The sequence below is a fragment of the Herpailurus yagouaroundi genome, unplaced genomic scaffold, assembly GCF_014898765.1.
Source record: "Herpailurus yagouaroundi ecotype Mexico unplaced genomic scaffold, PumYag 100, whole genome shotgun sequence".
Classification (NCBI taxonomy): Eukaryota; Metazoa; Chordata; class Mammalia; order Carnivora; family Felidae; genus Herpailurus; species Herpailurus yagouaroundi.
The window spans coordinates 13505045-13530644 of NW_024412391.1; the positions used below are offsets into that span (position 1 = coordinate 13505045).

A 25600-nucleotide genomic window follows, 5' to 3' on the forward strand; every position below is an offset into this window, starting at 1 on the left:
TCCAGTAATATCCGCAGACTCTCCACTTGCCTACAGAACAGCTTCCCTGCATTAGTCTCTAGCTTCTCCGCTCAGTCCATTTCAACGCCAGCACTGATCCTACTTTATCTTATCACACCCCAATCAAAATCCCCAGAGAGCCAATAGTACTGAAAACAAAGGTCCCCAAACTTCAGCACACACACACATCTCCCAAAAGGCTTCTTAAAACACAGATTATATGGCCACATCCCTGGCGTTTATGATCTGGTAAGTGTAAGTTAAGGATAAAAATCTGCACTTTCGGGAAGCCTGAGTGGCTCAGTCGGTTAAGCGTCCCACTTCAGTTCAGGTCATGATCTCGCGGTCAGTGAGTTTGAGCCCCGCGTCACGCTCCGTGCTGACACCTCAGAGCCTGGAGCCTGCTTTGGATTCTGGGTCTCCCCTGATTGTGCTCTGTCGCTCTCAAAAATACAGATTAAAAAAATTTTCTAAATAAGAAATTAAAAATCTACATTTTTAATATGTTCCCCCAGGTAACACTGGCCCAAAGCAATGGTTCCCAATTATAGGATCCTAAACATATATAACAAAACCACCTTAGGAACGAAAATAAATAAATAAATAAATAAAATAAGCCTACAGAACCCAGCCTTTATCCATAGTGATTCTCATTCAAAAGGTCTAGGATGGGGCTAGGAATCAAACCCTGGGTATATCAAACGCACGTCCAGCCTCAGAAACCATCAGTCTGAAAATTAATCACAAAGCCTATGGATGACACTAGAGGTCTTCCACAACCTGTACCCAAATCCACCTACAAACTTATCTAGTCCACAAAATAAGCCCTCGCTTACAGCTAAGCCATTCTTTTTCTATCTCTGAATACCATTTTGCATTCTTTCTGAGCCACTTAACATCATTTCATTCGCCATTCCCGCTACCTAGACGGCCATTCCCATCTCTCCTCTGTTCCTGTGGCTCCTGCAAGGATCAGCGTATCATCAACATCGAAAAACAAAACAAAACAAAACTTTTCTGGTCCATTCCACATGTTTTAGAACAACTGCATGACACACGGCGCCACCTACCCTCTTACATTTGGCAACATCAGTTCATCCGTGTGTCTGCCACTGTGTACCCAATTCACTGACGGGTGTGTAGCCTGATATTATTCAGTAACCTGTACCCTGAATTTCTGAAGGAACTAGAGAATACAGCACACTGAAAACAAATTGAAAAGTTGCAGAATGATTTTTATAGTATAGTAACAATGTAAAGTATGAACTTCTTATTCAAAAATGCTTCATTCTCAAGTCTGCGGGTTAATAAAAAAGAGCAGAATGGACCATTAAGAGAACAACCAGAGATTAATTCAAGTCATGACCAAGATCATTCTTCCACCATATGTCTAAGAAAACAAAAGACGGGGGCAGCAAAGTAGATAGGTAAGAGGAAGGGAAAAATGGACTAAAAGGAAAGAAGAACACGGTTATACCTCGATCTCAAACCAATCAAACGCAGTAAGTGAAAGGAAACAGTATTTCTATGTTAGACACCTCACCTTGTGCTATTAGATCAGTTTTAGTTTTATGTTCTTTATCTGTCAAATAGCTTATGCCAGTGATACATGAACACATCAACATTAAATAGTAACAGTCTTTCCAAGTGTATGACTTGGGCACTACCAGTTTCCTGGGAGCTGTAACACACAACGGAGCCCTCTTTCCTGACTTAAACGTGTCTTGGGGGTAAAAGCAGTGGGGAATGGGAAGAAACTGCCAATGGACACCAAGTTTCTTTTTAGGTGTTGAAAATATTCTAAAATTATATCATGGTGATGGCTGTACAACTCCACAGATACTCTAAAAACCACTGAAATCTACATTTTAAATGCATGAATATTATGCCATGTAAATTCTATTTCAATAAAGCTATTTAAATAGGCAAAACAGGGGCGCCTGGGTGGCGCAGTCGGTTAAGCGTCCGACTTCAGCCAGGTCACGATCTCGCGGTCCATGAGTTCGAGCCCCGCATCGGGCTCTGGGCTGATGGCTCAGAGTCTGGAGCCTGTTTCTGATTCTGTGTCTCCCTCTCTCTCTGCCCCTCCCCCGTTCATGCTCTGTCTCTCTCTGTCCCAAAGAAAAATAAATAAACGTTGAAAAAAAAAAAATTAAAAAATAAATAAATAAATAAATAAATAGGCAAAACAAGTAACTCATTTCATAATATGAAGGTAGGATCCCCAAATCATTCTCCTGAAACAACATATGTGAAAGGTATAAGTCATTTAATAAGACACAAACACATATTTTAAATCATGTTTACATTTTGGCTGTTAATGTCTGAGCAAACTTAAAGTTCCTTGGTATATTATAAACATTTTCAACATAAAATTATGTGTTTTGTTTTCAAAAGTATGAGAATTGTATACATTTAACATATCCAAAGTAAGTAGAGCTAAGGCATATATATCTTTGTTCATAATCATAATTCTTCATGATAGCATTATAAATAGGATCCTAATAGGCTTAAAGTTGTTTTCAACTTAGAACATCCATCTAGTCTAAGTTGGTCAGAGAGCATAAGAATTTATAAAGTATTTCATAACCTTGCAAGAGTAGGTTTTAATAGTCGATAAATACTTTCTAGGGCTTCATGTATTCAAGTTTTAAACACCAGAAGTACCAGGACACAATGTAATTCCATCTGATAATATTACATATTCTAATAGAGTCCAACATGTTTGCATAATACAAATTACTAGCATTCCACGGTATGTCTCTTTCCATTCATACACCTTAATCTATTTATATCTTTATATTTAAAGAGGATTCTTTTTCCTTTTTTTTTTTTTTTGAGACAGAGAGAGAGAGAGGAGAGCAGAAGGAAAGAGAATCTTTTTTATGTTTTTAATGTTTTACTTTATTTTTGACAGAAAGAGCACAACAGAGGAGGGGCAGAGAGAGAGGGCAACAGAGGATCTAAAGACAGCTCTGCACTGACAGCAGTAAGCCTGATGTGGGGCTCAAACTCACGAAGCACGAGATCGTGACTGGAGCCAAAGTTGGATGCTCAACCCACTGAGCCACCCAGGCGCCCTGGACAGAGAATCTTAAGCAGGCGCCATGCCCAGCGTGGAGCCCCAGGTGATCGTGAGATCTTGACCTGAGCAGAAATCAAGAGTCAGATGCTTAACGGATGGGGCCACCCAGGCAACCCTAAAGAGGATCTCTTTTTTTTTTTAATGTTTATTTATTTTGAGAGAGAGTGGGAAAGAATCCACGCGTGCATGCACACACGAGTGTACCAGAGGGGCAGAGAGAGAGGGAGAGAAACAATCCCAGGCAGGCTCCACACTGTCAATACAGAGCATGACACAGGCCTCCTTCCCACAAACCATGAGATCATGACCTGAGCTGAGATCAAGCGTCAATCAACCAACTAACTGAGCCAGCCAGGGCCCCCTAAAGAGGATCTATAAAATCCAAAATGAGGAACTCGTATTAAAAGACAGGGCCATGTTCTTCAAAATGCCAGGGAGAAGTTAGTGGACATTTTTATCATGGGTTCCTTCTTAGCGTTGTGTCTTTTTTTCCTCTGGCTATCTTTTCTTTTTTTTTTTTTTTTTTTTCCAACGTTTTTTATTTATTTTGGGGACAGAGAGAGACAGAGCATGAACGGGGGAGGGGCAGAGAGAGAGGGAGACACAGAATCGGAAACAGGCTCCAGGCTCCAGGCTCCCAGCCATCAGCCCAGAGCCTGACGTGGGGCTCGAACTCACGGACCGCGAGATCGTGACCTGGCTGAAGTCGGACGCTTAACCGACTGCGCCACCCAGGCGCCCCTCCTCTGGCTATCTTTAAGACTCCTTTGTTCTTTGCTTCTCAGCAACCTGGTGATGATCTGTCTAGGCATTGGTTTTCTCTAGGTTAAAGATGCTTGGGATTTGTTGGGCTTGTTGAATCTGTGGGTTTATGCTTTTCAATAAATTTAAATACTTTTGGTCATGATTTCTTCCAATAATTTTCTGCCTCAGTATCTCTCTTCCCTCTCCTCTGTACCTGCAACTACTACGCTGCATGATATTGTGCCATTATGGACAATATGGCCTTGTTCACTTCTCCTTGCAGTTGGCTTTCTTCCTGTGCTTCCTTTTGGATCACTCTGATTTATTCATCTTTGAGTTCCCTGGTCTTTTTTTCTATAGCAGGCATCTGCGGCTAAACCCATCTTGTGATTTGTCCATTTCAGATATTAATTTTTATTAATTTTCTTATTTCCCAGTTAGAGTCACATTTTTCTGCTTTCCCACAAATATAATTGTACGCTGGACACTGTAGATGCTTCACTAGTGAAAATGTGGATTATATTGCCTTACTTCAGAGTGAGTTTTGTTCTGGCCAGCAGCTGAGGTACAGGTGGATCGGGCTGATGCTGGAGAGACTTGGTTATGCAAGATCCAGAGTAACCCCTCCCCTACAGCTGGAATAGTCCCTATCCCTGAATCACAACCTTGCTGAGGCCACATCTGAAAGCATGGGGTGTTCAGCAGGTCCTCCCCACACTGACTGAACTCCAACATCCAATTTCCAATCATCTGGCAACGTCCGGCATTTCCATTCATCTCACGGTCCCACAGTGACAGTTTCCTGCCAAGCTTTGTGGTGTCTGCATCAGTCGGTTTTTGACCAAAGGCTCAAAGGCACTCTTTTCAGGCTGACCGGGTGCCTCCTCTGTGTGATCCTCTCTTCCCCACTACCCTACGCGACAAATTCCAGCTGCCTCTACACCTCCAAACTCTCATCTCTGTTCCCTTTGCTTAGAGGCTCCGCTGCTGTCACTTCCTTGGGCCATAGCACGGCAGGTGTCCCCCAGGAGGAAGCCAGGATGAACGTGGGATCCACCTCACGTGTTCTCTGCTCTGAACTGATGTGCGGACTGAGTCCATCCAGTTGTAGAGCTGCTCACAATAGGAGGCAATTTCATCATGGCTAGAACCAGAAGTCCCTCATTCTAACTATTTCTGAAATGGCTTTAAAATCTACGATCCTATTTCATCCTTAAAATAAACAGGTGACCTGAAAAGCACCTATTTCCATGACATTAGCAAATCAAGATATAAAACACTGTAAAACCAGTGTCTAGGCAATGAAGACATTTTATTCAATACACAAATGTTCCTCAAGCACCTACTATGGACACGTGGTAATTGACAAAGGAGCAAAAGGGACTCGGGGGATGTAGTTGCAACCTATAATCTTTCCACTGAGCCACCAATAAAGCACCCAGACTGCACCAAAAAAAAAAAAAAAGTCTAATGAATGAGTAAGCAAGAATCCATCATTCAATCCATCAGGAGCATACCTATACTCTTAAAAATGACTACAATTTAAATTCGTGATTTATTTTTTCCGGCAAATATTCCTATTTGCCATGCAAGAAATTTCATTCCCACACAGTTATATTTTTCAATTTCCTATGTACACTTTTTTTTCACATTAGTAGGGACTATCTAACCAAGTCACTTCTATTTAGCTATGTCAAATTTGCTTCGGCTACCTCTTAATCTATTTCCAATTCTCCTGTGGCCAAATCAAATATATGTGCCTGGCACTTGGAGACAGCATGTAATAAAATTTCTAAATACCATCTCTGCAGCATCATACCAAACAGTAATATCATTGCTCCAATCTTCAGCAAATCAAAGTGATGCATTTATTCCTTACAGTAATTTTCATCTCTCAAAACAAGCTCTTGACCGGTCATTTACCTCAATATATGCAAGAGATGACTGTACGAAAACGGCCATAAAACTAAGCTACATATGTTTATAAAATACTGTCTGAGAACATTTTAACAGTGATTACCTTAATATAGGACTAATTCCAGTGCAGTAAAGCACTTTACAACAGAAGGCCAAATACTGTACCTCCTTGATGGCTACATATTGAGAATCTCCTCATTTTCAAGCCTGGCAAAAAAAGTTAAGAGGTCTTCTGAAGATGATAGAAGTTGATGACATCAGCAGCATCCCCTTTCAATAGTAACATTATTCTCTCACTGTTTATGAGCAAGGGAATATCTTAGGTGGTAGATATTTCGTTCCAACCTGTTATTCTGAATCGAGATGGCACCACGTGTAAAAGGACCTTTTACCTGCAGAACATCTTGGATCTTCACCCACACGTCCGCCATATCGTACAATTTGACATCTTCCTGCTGGGCCAGCGGGGTCACAACGGTGTCCTGCAGGTACCCCAGAACCACAGAGTGCGCAGTGGCTACAGCGTTGAACTTGTCAAATAGCAACTCCAGCAGTTCTAGAAGTAGCCTGGTGGAAAAAAGAGATAACGTTGACATACACATGCCCACTCACACGAGGATGGCTCATGAGGGCCCACACCAAAACCATCAATCTGCGGGGAAGCAACGAGCCACCATGGATAGAGCACATGAGATTTCCACGGACGGATTTCCAACAGTTGTAGGATCTAAGCAGCTCTGGAAATCTAAGCCTCAGTTTCCTCTGCTGCAAACTGGAAGCGACGTAAGAATCTAAAACCCAGTTGTAACGTCCCTAAACCAGCTGGAGCAGCTCAATAAACACATTCCCTTTTTATCACATTTCAGTGATCACCACACTGCTACTCTGTATTCATACAGGCAGTTTCTCTAAGAAATTCAGGCAATTTTTCAGACAACAGCTCAGATGTTACACAGAATATGCTATTTCCCCAGCAATAAATTGGGCACTTTTGTAAGGATACTAATCCTTTTAGTCATGGAAAGCTGTGCCTACTACTCAAACGTATGGCCAAAGTCGCCTGAAAAAAGATACACACCTGCCGAGCAATCTGACTTTCACCACAGGGAGCAGCTTAGGCATCTGCATTATCTCATTTTTCATAGTGAGAGACGCTGGACACATATTATTACATCAATTTTATATACTCAAGGACACAAAATGAGGTTGCGAGGCAGCTGAGCCTAGAACAAAAGTTGATTTCCATGTCAGTGCATTTAGCCACGTACCTCTCACTATAGTTCTAGAATGTAGATATGTATTCACAGATAGTTCGAAGCTTTATGTCAGGAATGCCAAGTAATTCCTCTATCACGGAGGCTTACAGCTGCACTGATCACCCGGGCTTCAAAGCATCCTTTCCTCCTCTGAACTTGTATCTCATCCCACTTGTAAGGTGCTTATACGTGCCTCATAGATGTGACTCGATAAATGCGGGTCACAGGTATTTATATAGAGACATTCTAACTCCCTTCTTCATTATTAGTCTTTCAGTGTAGGAACTGCTTGATGCATCTCCGTATACTCAAGGGCATTTAAAACAGTGATCAGCAGATATTTGCTGAATTTAATGGGTATACCATGAAAGAGTCGAGAAAATTTGGAAATGTGACCTTTACTGTATATTGTGGGCTCTCGGTTTGAGATTTCCTAAGTGGACTTAGAAACCAGCCTGAAAAGTAGAAAAGGAAAAGCAAAAGAGCTTGTCAGCAGTGTCCATTAACAAGATTTTAGTGCCATAAATAAGAGGTGATAACTACAATTTCATCACAATGTATAGCATATTATCCATTCCTACGGCTACTTTACCGCCCAATTACGATAATTAATGTGCCAGTATGACAGCCAATAACTATCTTATGATAAAACCCTAATATCTGTTTGACGTTTTAATTCAGATGAGACGGAATCAATAAAAATTTATGTAGTACTCCCAGTTTAGAACACAAATAATCCAGAAATTAAACACTGTATTTATAAATAGGAGCCACTCTACCTTTGGAATTTTTTTTTTTTTTTAATCTTTGAAAGGTCAAGTCCTATTTATGCTCACATACACCTAAAACAGTTCTTTCTCATCTGTGTTACTGAAGAAATTTTAAAATATCAGCAGAGGGGTACAAAGTGCAGGAAGACGTGCCTAACGTAAGAGCCAAAATAGCTAATTCATCGTAGGAAATGATCTGCATAAAACAGATACCTGGCATTGTACGGAGTAAATTCCTGATGAAGTGAAGATTCTACTTTTCAATTATTTAAGCTAAGTATCTAAGTCTGTGGTTCCCAAATATCAATCCACGGACCACAGTGTACTTTTCAGTGACAGCAAAATAAGAAAAACAGAAACATATATTAACTTTTCACAAAAGTAAATTAATTTGGTATTTTGAGCACTCTCCTGATAGGAAAAATCTCCCGTTGCTTTCTGTCATGATGGCAATTACATTGCCAAAATGTCCTTGACAAAATTAAAACTGAATAACCTCGCATTATACCCTAACAGTTTTGAAGTCATATTGATCCAGGACATCCAGAAGCCTGAAGCACACTGGTGTCCAATTTCCCAACGGCACAAAGCTCCAGGTAAAAGCCTGCACACCAGCAACGAAGCAGAAAATGGAAATGCAGTGGCTCCTCTGCATGGAGGGGCGCTGCTGTCTGATCATCTCCAGGGCCACCAAGCTCCATGACTGCACATCTTGACTGCCGCTCAAGGACACAAGCAGTTCGGCAACCTGGGACAGTGCTCTATTTAGAAAAGAGACCCAGCAGGGAACTGAAGTGTAAGATGAGATCCATGGTATCTGTGAACATTGTGGAAACAGCAGCCCTTTGATAAAATGCAGACTCATTGCCAGCTTCTCTCATTCCTGGACAATCAAGGCCAAGACAGACCTGCTGTAGTATGACCATCATAGCCTTAACACAGGCCACACAGGGAAGAAGGAAGGGAGAAGAGAAGGGCTGGAAGTGGAAACATTCTACCAGCCCTACCTACATTTGAAACAGTGACCCATGTCAAGGAGAGGGATGCTCTCGTCTGCCTTACCACAGCATGACTATGGCAATAGTAATAAAACCCGCGGTTCTTACAGCAAAACTAAAGACGTTTGTGCTGCAAATGATACCATCAGTAAAGTGAAAAGACAACCCACAGAATGAGCGAAAATATCTGAAAACCATTTATCTGACCAAAGACTTGTATCTAGAATACCTAAAGACTTCATACAACTCATAATAAAAAGATAGATAACCAATTTTAACATAGACAAAGAGTTTGAATATATTTCTCCAAAGAAAATCTACGAATGGGGGCGCCTGGGTGGCGCAGTCGGTTAAGCGTCCGACTTCAGCCAGGTCACGATCTCGCGGTCCGTGAGTTCGAGCCCCGCATCGGGCTCTGGGCTGATGGCTCAGAGCCTGGAGCCTGTTTCCGATTCTGTGTCTCCCTCTCTCTCTGCCCCTCGCCTGTTCATGCTCTGTCTCTCTCTGTCCCAAAAATAAATAAACGTTGAAAAAAAAAATTAAAAAAAAAAAAAGAAAATCTACGAATGACCAATAGGCAAACAAAAGACATTCAACATCATTGGCTATCAGAGAAATGCAAGTCAAAACCATAAGATCCCATTTCAGCCCATCAGGATGGCTATTTTCTTTTTTTTTTTTTTTTTTTTTTAAAAGTTGTTTTTTTTTTTTTCAACGTTTATTTATTTTTGGGACAGAGAGAGACAGAGCATGAACGGGAGAGGGGCAGAGAGAGAGGGAGACACAGAATCGGAAACAGGCTCCAGGCTCTGAGCCATCAGCCCAGAGCCCGACACGGGGCTCGAACTCCCGGACCGCGAGAACGTGACCTGGCTGAAGTCGGACGCTTAACCGACTGCGCCACCCAGGCGCCCCAGGATGGCTATTTTCAAAACGACAAACAATAAAAAGTGTTGGTGAAGATGCAGAGAGAAACTGGAACTTTCCATACAGCGCAGGTAGGAGTGTAAAACAGTTCAGCTGCTCTGGAAACCTGTCTGTCACTTCCTCAAAACATTAAACATACTATTACCCTACGAACCCAGGAATTCCATTTCTAGGGATAGCCCTGAGAAAAATTAAAAAATACACGTGCACAAAAACTTGTACACAAATGTTCATGGCAGCATGATTCCTAGTAGTAAAATATTATACTAGTAAAATTGTAAAAATGGAAATCATCCAAATATCCACCCACTCCTGAACAGACAAACAAAAGGTGGTATATTCATACAATGGATTCTTATTTGGCTATCGACAGGAAAGAAGTGTGGGTGCATGCTACAATATGGAAGAATCTTGAAAACATACGTAGGTAAGTCACGGAAGATACGAATATTTATAAAAAATATCCAGAACAGGCAAATGACAGAAAAAGAAAATATATTCATGGTTACTTCGGTGGGTGGGAACTGACTACTAAAGCATATGGGGTTTTTTTATTACATTTTTTTTTTAGCATTTATTTATTTTTAAGAGAGAGAGAGAGAGAGAGAGAGAGAGAGACAGACAAAGCACGAGTGGGCAAGGGTCAGAAAGAGGGAGACACAGAATCCGAAGCAGGCTCCGTCCGGGCTCTGAGCTGTCAGCACAGAGCCGATGCAGGGCTCGAACCCATGAACCCTGAGATCATGACCTGAGCTGGAGTCGGACACTTAACTGACTGAGCCATCCAGGTGCCCCTATGAGGATTTTTTGGTTGTTGTCTGGCAGGGGACAAAAATGTTCTGGAACTAGACAGTGATGCTGGTTGCACAACCCTGTGAATATGCTAAAAACCACTGTGTAATATATGAATTATATCTCAATATGTCTATTTAAAAATTTTTTTTTAACGTTTATTTATTTTTGAGACAGAGAGAGACAGAGCATGAACAGGGGAGGGTCAGAGAGAGGGAGACACAGAATCTGAAACAGGCTCCAGGCTCTGAGCTGTCAGCACAGAGCCCGACACGGGGCTCGAACTCATGGACCGTGAGATCATGACCTGAGCCGAAGTCGGCCGCTTAACCGACTGAGCCACCCAGGCGCCCCTCAATATGTCTATTTTAAAAAGAAACCCATCAGCTATAACATTTGAGTGAGGACAGTAGGGCCCAAAACCTCCCTTGTAATGACAAAACATATAAAACAGTGAAAAAGGAAACTGCTGTCTTAAAAAGTAAAATATTAAGAAAATGGATTCCTTTGGAGTCTTGTTACAGGAGGACATTAACTTTTCTCTTTTGGTTCACTTGTTTTTTGTTTGTTCTTCCTGCTAATGTAAATAACCTGTAAGAAATCAAAAGATTCAAATTCCTTCCCAGCATTGATAATTCTTCCATTTCTTTATGGAAAAAAAAAAAAGTCAACGTCTCCAAGTGTTCCCATCTGTAAAAACAAAGTATTAATTGATACCTTCTCTAGAGCTCTCACCAAACTGCTGGAAACAGCACAGTAGAAAATGGACAGAACTCGGTAGAGGAAAGGGCGTTCAGACCCTCTCTGTCTGGGTTTCTGGCCTGAGCAGCTCTGAAGATGACGCTTTACCTTTCCTGAGAGTGAGAGATGATTCAAGCGAAGGCAGAAATTTGGAAGGAGAGATGGTGGGTTTAGATCTGGTTCAGTTTAAGGTGTTATGTATTTAAGCACTTGGATATGCAAGTCTGGAGCTCAGGGGAGAGAATGACATTGGAAATTTTTAAAATGATAAACATTTGAGAGGATGAGATCACTCAGGGATAATATGCAAAGTAAGTAAGGCAGGCGAGGTCCACAGCCAACACTTCCCAAAATAGCAGCATTGAAAAGATGGTGAGGAAGGAGCTAGGGAGGAAGAACGAAGCCAGGAGAGAAAACTGTAGAAGACAAAGGAGAAGAGAAGCAGCCAAGCTACACGGAGGTCAGAGAAGGCAAGGACGGAGAACTGTACGACTCACAGGTCCCAGCGACCTTGGCAAGAAGGATTTCTGAACTCAGCAGTGGGATGAGGAGTGAATGGCTAATAAGGAAAAAGTAACCAAAGTTAAAACGCACGCTTTGCGAAAGGCGCACCATTCCTCACCAACATATGCACTCCTTAAAAAAGAAAGACCGCTCCCTCCCGATGCGCCGAAGAACAAGAGAGATTGGGAATCACTCACATAAACAGGACATAAATCCACACTGATCTGGCTCAATTTAAAGCCGGCAGAAATCAACTGAAACAAGTTAATATTCACAGACACTCTCCAACTGCCCACACAACACGAGATGGAGAAAACACGTCTTTTGCCTTCCGCTGCAGATATATACTCAGGGTCACCCAAACACACAGAGCCCCGCTGAAATCATTCCCTACTCCCACCACAAAATTTAAATAAATAAGAGAAATAAGACATTACACTGCAGATAGTTCAGCTGCTTAAATCGTATCAGGCTCAAGGCTTCACCACTGATCTAAAAGACAAAAGAACAGACAGAATCAATAAACTACTATAGACCCCTTACACCGAACTCAACGAGGAAAGTTCTCTTATACGAAGACACCCAAGAATGTCGGAGATTAAAATTTCAATTAATTGCAATTTCTACCCTTCAGAAGAAAAGAACACACATTCTCTCTCACACACACACCACAGAGGTTATGTCTGGAGCCACAGAATAGGATGCTGTTAACAGCAACACGACATCACAGCGGGTGAAGAAAAATGTTAATCCCGGGATGGCAAGACAGTATAAATGCCACTGAGAACTGTGGACTTGAAGCCTGCTCTCTGCTGCACGTCCGTGGGACCTTCAACACGTCATGCAGGCCTTCCCAATCGCAGGCTCCTCAAACGCAAACTTCTTCGATTACCATTTCCTAATCACAGATGGTGAGAATTACATGCAAAAACTATGCAAAAGTATACTCAAAAAGCAACCCCGGAGGCTCCTGGGTGGCTCAGTCAGTTAAGTGTCCAGCTCTCGGTTGCAGCTCAGGTCATGATCTCACAGTTTGTGTGACTGAGCCCTGCATCAGGCTCTGCGCTGACAGAGCGGAGCCTGCTTGGGATTCTCTCTACCTCTCTCTCTGTCTCTGCCCCTCCCCTGTCTCTCTCTCCATCTCTCTCTATCCCTCCCCTGCTCATTCTGTCTCTCACTGCCCCTCCCCTGCACTCACTCTCTCTCTCAAAATAAATAAACTTAAAAAGAAAAACAAACCTAAAACAACATACACTATTTTCTGTACCTTTAACAGTCACCATCTGGAGGGGGTGGGACGTGCAGAAGACACAAGAGATGCTCCAGATGTCCGTGGCCCAGCTGCGTCTCTGTCCCTCCCACAGCTCAGTTAGTAAAACCCGGCTTGTATTCCGTGACATGTTCCAGCATGATCCCAATAAAACTCCCTCTTTAATTTAGTTGGAGTTGGGGTCTGTCACTGGTAACTAATGGAGGCCTAACTCACAGAATAAGAGCCAATTCCTTCATTCCTCTGGGATTCTATAATCCCTCCAAAAAGAGATGCTCCCAATGGATGGAGAGAAGTGACAAAATAGTGACACGCACGGCCTCCCAGACTAGAAAGTAAGGACAGAGTCCTTGGTTAATGCTTCCTTATAACCACCCGCCTCCCCCAACACATGGCCCAATGCCCAGAATGGAAACAGTCGAATGTTGTGGGTGCCCTGGCTCAGGGGTAAAGGCATGAGCAGTTTAGAAGGTGGCAATATTAGGAGAAGTCTAGGATCAGAGACACTGACCAGGGGTCCTCTGCATGGGGCTGGTGGCTAAAGGTGTCACAATGGAAGCAAGCTCTGAAACAGCAGGGCTGGAATAGGAGGGGAAAGAGAATGATGACCACAGGGGACGAGGGCCATGACAAAGACCACTACGCCCACCACAGACAGACACACTGATCCCATGCTGGGCACTGTGCAAAGTGCTGTGCTTGGATTAGCTCATTTAAACCTTTGGATGACCCCGTGAGGAAGGTGCCGCTTTTATCCGCTTATTACGGACCAGGAGACTACAACACAGATAAGGTGCAAGCAAAGCCCTCGGTTGTAGAGGATGTTCCTTTTCAGGGGTATTAGAAAAAAAAAAGGAAGTCATTTTTCAAAAGAGGCCAAAGAGGTATCAGTACTGTACAAGGCCAAGGAAACCGGGCTGGAAAGAGTGTCAGTAGAACAGTCTATACCTGCCTCTACCTTCTCACTGCAAACTGGTTTCTGTCCCCGGCACGCTACTAAAACAACTCTTGCAGAAGTCTCCCACATTCATTTTGCTCCATCTCATAGACACCCTTTCTTTAAATACGTACAGCACTGGTTTCTACGGACTACTCTCAATCCTCCTGTAAACACTGCCTCCCACTGGTCCACAACGCGATACTCCTCGGCTCTCCTCCTCCCTCTGGTTGCTCCTCCTCGGGAACCTCTTCCTCTCCTGAATGGCTGTGCACTCCTCTCAATCCTCACACTCTCTCTGGGTGAGCTCGCTCAGCACGGCCTTCAATTTACCACCTACTAACGATGCCTAAACCCATCTTCTGGCCGGTTCACTCTCCTGAGCTCTGGACCTCAAACCTCACAGGTCTCAAACAGAACTCATCCTATCGCTCCCCAAACCTACTCCTCCGCGGCCCCTACACCAGTGAATGGTACCACTTGCCCCAGCAAATCACCCTTACCTCCTTTCCTCCCCCAGATCCAATCAGTGACCACGTTCCTCTACTTCTACTCCTGTGCTATCTCTCAGATGGACCACAGTGCTCCAATGCCACTGCTACCCTACTAATGCAGGCCATACCATCCACAAAAACAGCCTTCAAACTGGTCTGCTTTCCTCCGGTCCTTCCCTCCCCCTCACTAGACTGTATACTAATAGAGGGTAAGAACTGTGTCCAATTTATCACTGTATTCCAATATTTACCATAATGTTCAGCATATGATAGGCAGTATGTATTTGTTGAAAGAATGAAAAAAATGAGCTCCAGCAGGTCGGGGGAGAGAGGGAGAGAGGCCTGGTTATAGATAACAAGGTGAGGAAACACGTGTTACGAATTATAATCTCCTGGTTTTATTTTTTATGTTTTATAGCCTCCTAGTTTTGGAAGCCCACGATAAAAAAAAAAATATTCCACATGTAACTATCCTCTCAAAAAGATAACCTTACCAACCTTAACATGAGAATCAAAAGAAGTATAGTTCAAGCTGAAAGATACACGCACTCAGAGCTAACATTAATAATACTGTAATAAAATCCATTTTGTGTTAAAAAAGAAAAAAGAAAAAAGAAACACATAAGTGTCAAGTTGAAGAAAGCACTTGTTCTTCAAACATACATGCGATGTACCTGGCAGGTTTTTAAAACAGCCCTCTTATAAGTAACATGTTACTTATTTCCCGATCTTGCACTAACCTCCCACCTGCAGCCACCCCAATCTGTGTCATCTCCAAGAAACAGAAGGAGAAAATGTGGAGGAACAGGTATAGTTGCAAGGGGCAAGAAGTGTCTATGGTCTAGAGCTGGATCATCAAGCTGTGAAAAATGCTCAACATTTAAGGTGAGATACGACTATCTGAATCTAAACTTAACATCCAGGGAACCTTGAATTAGTCATTTGGCTGGAAAACCCATGCCTGCAGCCAAGAAGCTGCCTTACTCGGTCACGAAGCAGACACACACACGAGGTAGAAAATCGGTTCCGTTCTACTCCTTATCTGCAGAGACTTTAATATCAGGGTTCTGCATTTTCCCACTGACAGACCAAGGCAAACACCACAGAGTATTTATTTTCCTACCACTATGCTCTAAAAGATAAGAAGAGACTGAAGTCGGAGCTTTTAGGTCTTACATGAAAAAGGAAAAGAAATTGATCATCAATTATTTCCTATCAAAACGGTCTCAGTTTTACATGTCTCTACCTCACATACACAGTTTCATAATAGGCTTGGCTGAACTAGCAGTTTTCTTTCCAAACAGGACAGAGACCCCTATTTAATCTTCAGGGTTATCTAATGCCTACTTTTAAAGGCAGAGATAAGTTTTGCCACTTATTAATAACAATCTCCATGTAAAAAGAAGTTACTATTTGAGGAGTGCTGACTAATTCTCCATCTGTGCAATGAAAAGAATGGGAAAAACCATTAGCAACATAGAAAGACACGGAGCAAAAGTAAGAACACTGAGCTGGGCCCCAGCTCTGGCGACTCTCCTCCTGTGTCACTTCCCTATCAAGTTAGGCCCCTTGTGCTCGGTTTCTGAACTCTCAGTACACAAGCGCAAATGAATTTTTAATTCTAACAGAGGGCAAACTAATGACTAAAATTAGAAAACAGACCCAGGCCTTCTTCCTTTTAATTAAAGTATCAGGGTCATTTTTTCCACAGCCTTTCCCAAGATAACCTCCTCGGTTGCAGGTGCTGGGAATGCTGGAAGCCACTTGCACAAGAGTGAAACTAGATCACGATCTCACACCGTACACAAACATCAACTCTAAATGGGTTAAAGACCTGAACGTAGACCTGAAACCATAAAACTCTTAGGAAAAAACAGAGGTAAGCGCTTTGACATCAATCAGCCTTGGCAACGATTTTTTGGATCTGACACCACAAGCAAAGGCAGCAAAAGTGAAAACATACAAGTGGGACTACATCAAATTAAAAAGTTTCAGCACGGCAAAGGAAACCCCCAGCAAAATGAGAAGCTGCCTACAGGATGGAACAAAATATGTGTAAATGACACATCTGATAAAGAGTTAATATCTAAGATTTTGGGGCGCCTGGGTGGCTTAGTCAGTTGAGCATTTGACCCTTGATATCAGCTCAGGTTGTGATCTCACCTCGCGGTCATGAGATCAAGCCCTATGTTGGGCTCTGCAGTCAGGCTTCCTGGGATTCTCTCTCCCTCTCTCTCTCAGCCCTTCCCCCACTCATTCTCTCTCTCTCCTTCCCTCCCTCTGCTTCTGCCTCCTCTCCCCTGCTTACTCTCCCTCTGTAAGATAAAAAAAATTCAAATAAGGGGCGCCTGGGTGGCTCAGTCGGTTGAGCGTCCGACTTCAGCTCAGGTCACGATCTCGCGGTCCGTGGGTTCGAGCCCCGCATTGGGCTCTGGGCTGATGGCTCAGAGCCTGGAGCCTGCTTCCGATTCTGTGTCTCCCTCTCTCTCTGCCCCTCCCCCGTTCATGCTCTGTCTCTCTCTGTCTCAAAAATAAAAACGTTAAAAAAATTTTTTTAAATAAATAAATAAAAATTCAAATAAATAAATAAAAATAAGCAGAGAGCTAAATATTAAGACATTTTTCCAAAGAAGACATATAAATGACTAAAAGGTACATAAAATGGTGCTCAACATTACTCATCACCAGGGAAACGCAAATCAAAACCACAATGAGATACCACACCTCACACCTGTCAGAATGGCCTTTAACAAATGACAACAAGAAAACAAAAACAAAAAAATATGAAAAATAGTATGAGAAATAGTATGAGGGCTTCTCAACAATTTAAAAATACAACTACCACATGATCGAGCAATTCCACATCCGAGTATCTATCCCAAAGGAAATGAAAACAGGATCTCAAAAAGATGTCTGAGCTCTCATCCTCACTGCAGTGCTGCTCACAACAGCTAAGACAGGACAACTTCAGTGTCCATCAATGGATGAACGGATAAAGAAGATGCAGTGTGTGTGTGTGTGTGTGTGTGTGTGTGCGCGCGCGCGCACATTCAACAGAATATGTTTTTGTGATGAGAAGGAGGGACATCCTGTCATTTGTGACAACCCTCATAATACTTGAGGGTACTATGATAAGTGAAATAAGTCCAACAAACACAAATACTGTACATTCTCACATATGTGGAATCTAAAAAAGCCAAACTCAAAGAAACAGACTGGAATGGTATCTGCCAGGGGCTAGGGGTAGAGAAAATGGGGTGACGGTCAAATAGTATAAACTTCCAGCTCCAAGATGAGTTAAGTTCTGGGTAGCTAATGTATAGAAGGTGACTGTAGTTAATGCCATATTATACACATGAAAATAGCCAAGGGTGGATCTTAAGCTCTGACCACAAAAAGGAAAATGGTATTTAATTGATGTGATACAGCTGTTAGCTAATGCTACAATGGTAGTCATTTTGCAACATATGAGGGTGTCCTTATATATTGTTCTACATCTTAAATTTATGCCATGTTGTAAGTCAACTACACCTCACTAAAGCTAGGGGAAAACACCTCTCCCCCATTCCAAAATAATATTCATCAGAGTGGAACAATAGAAAAATTATCCATAAATCCACTTCTCAGCGATACCTGAAGATGTTAGGTGTGTATTTTTAGTACAAGAATGTGCAAGGTCTCTAGGGGAGTTACTCAGGTATCTAAGTCATCTGTTTAATTCTCACACGAGCTAATTAAGACCCATTTACTCTGTGGCTGCTGATCATACTTCCTAACATGTCCAGCTATCTCTGAGAGGCCTGTCATTGATCACCACGGGGGGTTGGGGGGGTGGGGGGAGAGAATGGATACATCAGTGCAAATACCGCCTTTCTCCTGTGGAAAAACAAAATCAGCCCAGGAAGGGGTCAGGAGCATCATCTTTATGTAAGACAGAAGGCAAACTTGCACGATGAAAAGACAGTGCTTCCACTCCTCTTTCTACCACCACCAACTGCTGAGTTATTTGAGCGTTCCCATTTCCTTGGGCAAATCTGGGATTAATAATAACGTCCCTACCTGTGACGACGCCAATAGTGAGGCTCACTCAGGTGAGATACCGGATGACAAACTGCTTTGCAAAGCATAAATGCCACCAAACTACCAACCGGTGTGATATCTGTAATGTTATAGTGTTCTCAAACTTTGGCATGCATGAGAATTACCTAAGGCAAGACTCCTGTGGGCCCTGCACCCAGAGATTCCAATTTAATCACCCCTCCCTTTCTAACTTTCAAATGGCATTGGTGATGCTGATCTTTCGGTATGCAGTGTGGGGATTTTTTTTAAATAATTCACAGCCTCTTATTAAAAAATCACCTTTTTGGCAACTTTTTCTTATTCATTAAACTTCTTGGGCATTTAATATGTGCTCAGCCCTATATCAGGCTGCAAACACAAAGTTAAGCCCCCTTTTACAAAAATCACAATCTGATGTGATTAGAGACCATAATAATGGAATGGGCCAGGAGTTAGAAGAGCCCATAAGGTGTGACATCCCAAGGGATACCACCGTCAACATCAGCGAGGTTGACACAAGTTTTTTGTCCGTGTGTTTCTTCAACGAAAGACCTAATGTCAGTTTGAATGTGGAATACCTTCCATCGAACACCAAGTGCACAGAAAATAAGACCTAAGGCAGCTCCCACTATCTGCCACATAGAGGTGTGGTCCTGACGCAGCGTGATGGCTATCACCTAAATGTTATCAATATCCTATGAAACAGATTTTACCTGTCATCCCTACAACTGGCATGATCCCTAATTTGACCCTGCAAACCCTGCAAAACAAGAGAAATCAAAAGCAGCTTTTGTTTTTATTACCCTGACAAATATAAAGATTTAAATGAGGTGACATTAAGCCCTGTCCCATTTAGCCAAACATGTTTACAAGAGAGTAATGAACATTACTAACTCACCTGATATGTTATGAAGCTATTACCAATTTATTTATTAAGTCTTACTAGAACCTACAGAGGTTTGGAACCAGTACCATGATCCGTGGTAATAAAGTTTATGTTTTAGTTAACAATTGGTATATTAAGTCCCACATGTAAAGAATTAACTCCTTTCATCTGTTCTAAAAATATTGCAATAAAGCTGCAGGGGATATATTCTAGTCGAAGAATAGTGGGATTTCTTCTGTATGTCGCTAGTTCATCCTATCTATCCATCCTTCAGTGTTTAACAGTTGAGTATATTTAAAGCATGTTCTCACTGATATGTGTAATCAAAAGGAGAGATTTAATCAAATGATACCATAATCACTGAAGTTAAATTTACTTGCTTCCCGCTTGCTTTGATTCGAATTAACTACTCATCTAAATTACATCAAGGCCCTCCCTGATTCCAAGCATGTCCAGGTGCTACGTGTGGTGCCCGGGAATGGCCTCAAGCAGCCACAAGGACAAATGCCTGACCTTGCTGCAAAGCTGCTCCAAATGACTTTTCGGTCGAATACAATGACCAATCCCACATAATCCTACATTTCAGATACTTAGGAGAAGAACTACTAATAGAGAAATAAAAAATGAAAGGCAATGCTACTTCTTTAAAAAAAGAAACCTATGCCTGACTCTAGCCACAGATCTGAATGAACCATGAGAAGTGTTACATTTGTCTTTTCATAAACACTGCATTTGAACGACAAAACTAATCTTGGGGACTGAGCCTTTAGACTTCCTTATAGACAGAATTACCGTGTAAGGATGCCCTATTGTATCAGTATACCCTCATTCCAAGTTCTGACCTCTGAGTTTTAAAAATATTCTTAAAGCTTATTTTTTTTTTTTAGCTTTTAGAGCAGTAATTCAATGATTTATGCAAACCTCCCAGGCTTCACTGACTGACAAACCAGGGGAGAAAAAATAGTTTTAGGAAATGAGGCAAATACCAACCTTGAAAAAAAAAAAACATGACCATAAAGTAAATGATTCAGTGTTAGAATTATTCTGCAAGCATTCAGCTCACACACACAATCAATTACATGGCAGATACATAGAAGACACAAATGAAAGGGGGCATACAGCCCATTATAATACAGTTCATTAGTGTTATATCCGCTTAAAAGTGGTGTGGCCACTCCTTCAGATTCCAGATGTATCAAAGACATAAATATTAAAAATGAGACTACATAAATACCAGAAAAAAGTTGAGAAATTTTACTTATACTCTAAGAGTGGGGAATATCTAAGTTTAACACAAAACTCAGAAGGTTTGAAAGAAAACACTGATAAATACAGCCTCATTGAAACAAAAACTGTAATATATAATGCCTACATGGCCAGATATCATAAACAAAGTCAAAGGAGAAAAAGTGAGGGGAAATTATAAAATAAATCTCAAGGAACTAGTTCTCTTAATAAATAAAGAGTTCCCACAAGTCAGTAAAAATAATAATAATAAATACCAGAAAAGTAGACAGTTCGCTGAAAAGGAATAAACATTATTTGAACTCTGTATTATTGAAAATTACAAATTTTAAAAAGGAAAAAGAACAGGAAAATAAACCACCCTGTATCTAGAACACTACTTCAGGAAATATCATTTACAGTTAATAATATATTATCTGTTATCTCCACCCGCTCTCAATTCAGATTTTGAAGTAATATATTCAGATACAACCCAGGTATCATAACAAAAAATTTCTTTACACAAATGTCAAGTTCAACCTCACTCATATTAACAACAACAACAAAAAAAATGCAAATCAAAACCACCTTGGAAATACCATTTCACCTATCAGCTTGGCAAAGATAAAAAAAATGTTTGAGGGGCGCCTGGGTGGCTCGGTCGGTTAAGCGTCCGACTTCAGCTCAGGTCACGATCTCACGGTCCGTGAGTTCGAGCCCCGCGTCGGGCTCTGTGCTGACAGCTCAGAGCCTGGAGCCTGTTTCAGATTCTGTGTCTCCCTCTCTCTGACCCTCCCCCGTTCATGCTCTGTCTCTCTCTGTCTCAAAAATAAATAAACGTTAAAAAAAAAATTTTTTTTTTAAATGTTTGATAATACAATCTGTTGGCAAGGGACTACAGAAACTCTCAAACATTGCACGACATGAAAACTTGGTATTAAGAAAAGCACACTGGCAATAATTATCAAAATCGTATCAACCACAGAGGTCAGCACAAACTTTGAAAATGCTCTATGGAGAATCTAGCTGCTTTCCTTCTCCCATCTTCTATATGGATGCCAAGCTAACTGCACCACTGGAAGCACAACTGATAGGTGCTATCAGTGAAAAGAGCTTGAAAACAACTATTATAAAACACAGGAGCTGCCTCACTTCATCTAAAACCACACATCTAAAACCACCTCAGTGCCCACTTAGCCAGACCAGGTCAGGTGTCCGTGGTTATACACTCTCACGGCACACTCTGTTCTTCCTCTACAGCACTTCACACAGTTTGTAATAATATACTTACTGAACAGTTCTTTGATTAATGCCTTTACTTCCCTCTAGACTTTAAATTCTATAAGGACAGGGACTATGTCTTATTTGTTTGGCATTTTATCCCAGTGTCTGGTCCATGGTACATATTCAGTACACGTGGAATTCACGCTTTCGTTCAACAAATATTCACTATGGGTCAAGTGGGTACTGTGATACTTTCTGGAAATAAGGTGATAGGGCTCTGAGCAAGGCAAATCCGTTCTCCCTCAAGGCTTCCATTCTAGAAGCAGTCAGAAAATAACCAAACACACACAGCCGCACACATACATCATAAAAGGTAATCTAACAGTCACGATCCAGTCGGCCTGCCGACAGGTATTACATTTTTCCATACTGATACCCCCAGTAGGCATTTTCATTTTTAATGATTTTTTTCTGATGAAAATAACTTTAGTACTTTAATTCTTAGATAATGAATTTATTTCTTACTAGACTTCCTAACAGTTACTAAATAGAGGGGGGGGAGATCTACAACCTTATTATCCAAACACAACTACTTTTAGCGTTAAAGCAGATTTCTTTCCCGTGTCTTCCACAAGCCTTTCTTTCCTATCACAGTGAGCACAGAATATGCAATGTTCTCTTTAGCTCTCTTTAGATCAGACACTGAAGCTCCCTTCATTCGTAACCAAGATGGAGGAACACGGCAAAAGGACCTTCCAAAAGGAAAAAAGGTCTCCATAACCCGCCACGGCTTCCACGGACTCAATCCCTCCTGCCCTCTCCAAGACCAGCAGGTTTACCAAAGTGAGCAGCCCTCCATCGCCTCTTGCACGATCGGCTGCCTCCACATTGAAAAAGGACCATTTTCAAATAGATGGAAGAGCTGCCTCACGCACGCCAATCACTGTCTTTTCCCACATCTTTCTTTCCTCCGTCATCTTTTTTTATTTTTTTATTTTTTAACATTTATTTGTTTTTGAGAGACAGAGAGAGACAGAGCATGAGCGGGGGAGGGGCAGAGAGAGAGAAGGAGACACAGAATCTGAAGCAGGCTGCAGGCTCTGAGCAAGCCGTCAGCACAGAGCCCGATGGCGGGGCCCGAACCCACAAACTGTGAGCTCATGACCTGAGCCGAAGTCAGATGCTCAAGCGACTGAGCCACCCAGGCGCCCCTCTTTCCTCCATCGTCTTAACATTGCACCTCTGAGAGGATTTTATTTCTTTTAGCTCTTCCTCATGCTTTTCCTATTTGTTAATTATTAAAGAACTTCTTCCAGCTTCTTGGGCTCAAAAATGGTATGAAAGGCTCATGAGCTAGATTTGAGGAAAGAATCAACAATTAGGCAGCAGGAGATGGAAGAAATCGGTAAGGTGCTGCGCAGACTGGAGACCACATTCAGCATCTGAAACTGAAGACCCCGGCTGCCTTTCTGAGGAAATTATGGGTAGCGAGAGCTTCCGGGAGATTAGCAAAAAGCACATGTTGCCCTAATGTTTATATCGAGTTGGCAACAAGACCATCTGAATATTTTTCTTCAAAAGTAAGTAGAGGTTTATGGACACCAGACAGATTACGAATGAATGAAAGGAGTATCTCTCCTACACACAGACAACAGATCGTCAGGAGTGGGGGGGGGTCGGGAAACAAGTGGGTCACCGAAGTGATTTTTACAAACTGGCTGAGGAAGTATCCTGGCTCTCTCTGCAGGAAGTGAAACATGACCATTCAGTAGCCTGGTTCCTTCTACTTTTCCAGAAGAATAGCACACCATATAAATTCTCTTTCCATATAAATGAAAACAGGCCTGCAATGCATCACAACCAGAATATATTTAGTAAGATGATGCTGAACAATGAGACTTTTAAGAAAAGTTATAGTAATGGTGTCTTGCCTCATGGCAGCATTTATATGCTTATGATCTGAAAGAGGTTATTTCACTGGGGGGGGTGAGGGAAAGAACGTGCATAGTGGGGAAAAAGGATTTGTGGCTCTTTTTGCCTACACCCCAACTTTAAGAAAAACAGATTCTGGTAATTTAGCGTAAGATGCCCTGGATGGTAAATAATATGAAGCTTTGCGACTTGACTTCTTTCTAAGATAAATGCCACTAACACATCCCAGTACAGTTTAATGAACACAAAGTACCATACAGGCTGCAAGGGATAATCTGACAACATCCCTTCTAAAATTTTCAGCCTCTGGAAGTAATAGTGCCACTTTTGAATGACGTTCCCAAGGTCACTAATTGGTGAGTTTTAAAGCATTTGAAAGCACAGAGCCCTCACAGACTAGCATGAAACTATCAGTCGTTTGGAATCCCAGCCCAAGACTTTCATCTTTCGTCTCCAAGAGGAGTGCTTCACCCCAAATGTTTGCTTTCTCTGTAGTATTCGATCTCACCATAGTTTCGGCCCAGTTTTTCAGATCTGGTCATTTATAAAATGGGATCATGTGATACACCAGAAACCAGGGCAAGCAGCTGGTTTACTTTCCAGTGTCAAAGATACCCTACCCACAACAGCCTCTAAATACGGACAACAACAAAAGAGGGTGGGGAGGAGACCCTGCTGCTGACTCATTCCTCACAGGGAAACAGTTTTTATTTCCTGGGGCCGTATGCTGAATTTCCACTTCCATAGCTGTAATTTCTACTTGTGAATTCTGGAACGGGCTTAGGAATGGAAGAGGAAGAGGTCAAAATCCTATGAAAGACACATTGCTTTTAAGGGTACTGTAATGAGATTTGCAGAAAAGTTATTGATCCGTGCCCTTTCGTTTCATTTTCAATATACCCAATAGTCATGTTATTTCCCTATGAAAGTTCAGGGTATTCATCTAGGGACTTGCAGCAACAGGGCAAATAGCAAGCCAGACCAGAATTCTGGAGTGTTCATTAGTAAGGAGGCAAAAGGTCTTCACGGAAATCCAGGCACAGGGCAAAGAAAGAAGAAAAGCAAAGTTCAATTGAGAACCATTGCCCAGCCTCTCTGGATCACAGGGTGAATCAAAGAACATGGAAGTCGAGGAAGGAGGCAAGAATAAACAAACGCATGCATTCACATATATGTATGCATGTGATAGGTCTTGCTGGCGCTACTTGACTAAACTCTAATCATAAGATCTCACCTAGACCAAGCAACCCTCTAAGACAGGGATTCTTTCCTTCAGATTACAGAGCTGGCATTCAAAGTCAGGTCTGCCTGACTCCAAAGCGCATGCTCATCAAAACAGATGCTGGGAAAGGCTCTATGGCAGGAGATGAGTTAAGGATGGTTTCTTCACCAATTGCACTTCCAAATGAAGTTTAAAAGGCAACTAATTTTTGAAGACATTTAAGGCATAATCAAAATCAATGTGATTTAGGTATAAAAGAATATAGAAAATGTAAATAGGTAACATTAATTCTTCCCCAAAACTTAAAGTCTGGATTATTCCATACTAAGTAAGCTATTATTTCTCCTTACATTTGTTATCTGCTTTTTAAAAAAAAAAATATTAAAGCCCTAAGTACACACAGTAGAATTTCCTTAACAACAGGTCCACAATATTATGAGCCCTTCTACGACACAGTCTGGCACCTCCCAGGGACTGACGTTATTGGAGAAACTGAGAGGACACGCTTCACTCTGCCCTCTGCTCTCACCGGAAATCATAGTTTCTATTTTTTTTTGAAACTGACGTGCCTATTGGCAAATAGCACCACACATTAAAGAAGAAAGCATAGGACAGAGG

At 41.8% G+C, this 25600-nt stretch overlaps 1 protein-coding gene across 2 annotated transcripts in view; it reads right to left on the bottom strand.

Annotated features, from left to right (window-relative positions):
* EXOC4 (exocyst complex component 4) overlaps window positions 1-25600 on the bottom strand; it is a 762629-nt gene that overhangs the window by 654042 nt on the left and 82987 nt on the right. For both annotated transcript variants that reach the window (XM_040471923.1, XM_040471924.1), the window contains exon 7: window positions 6139-6313. In XM_040471923.1, the coding sequence (XP_040327857.1) occupies window positions 6139-6313 (175 nt within the window). The remainder of the gene's footprint in view (window positions 1-6138; window positions 6314-25600) is intronic.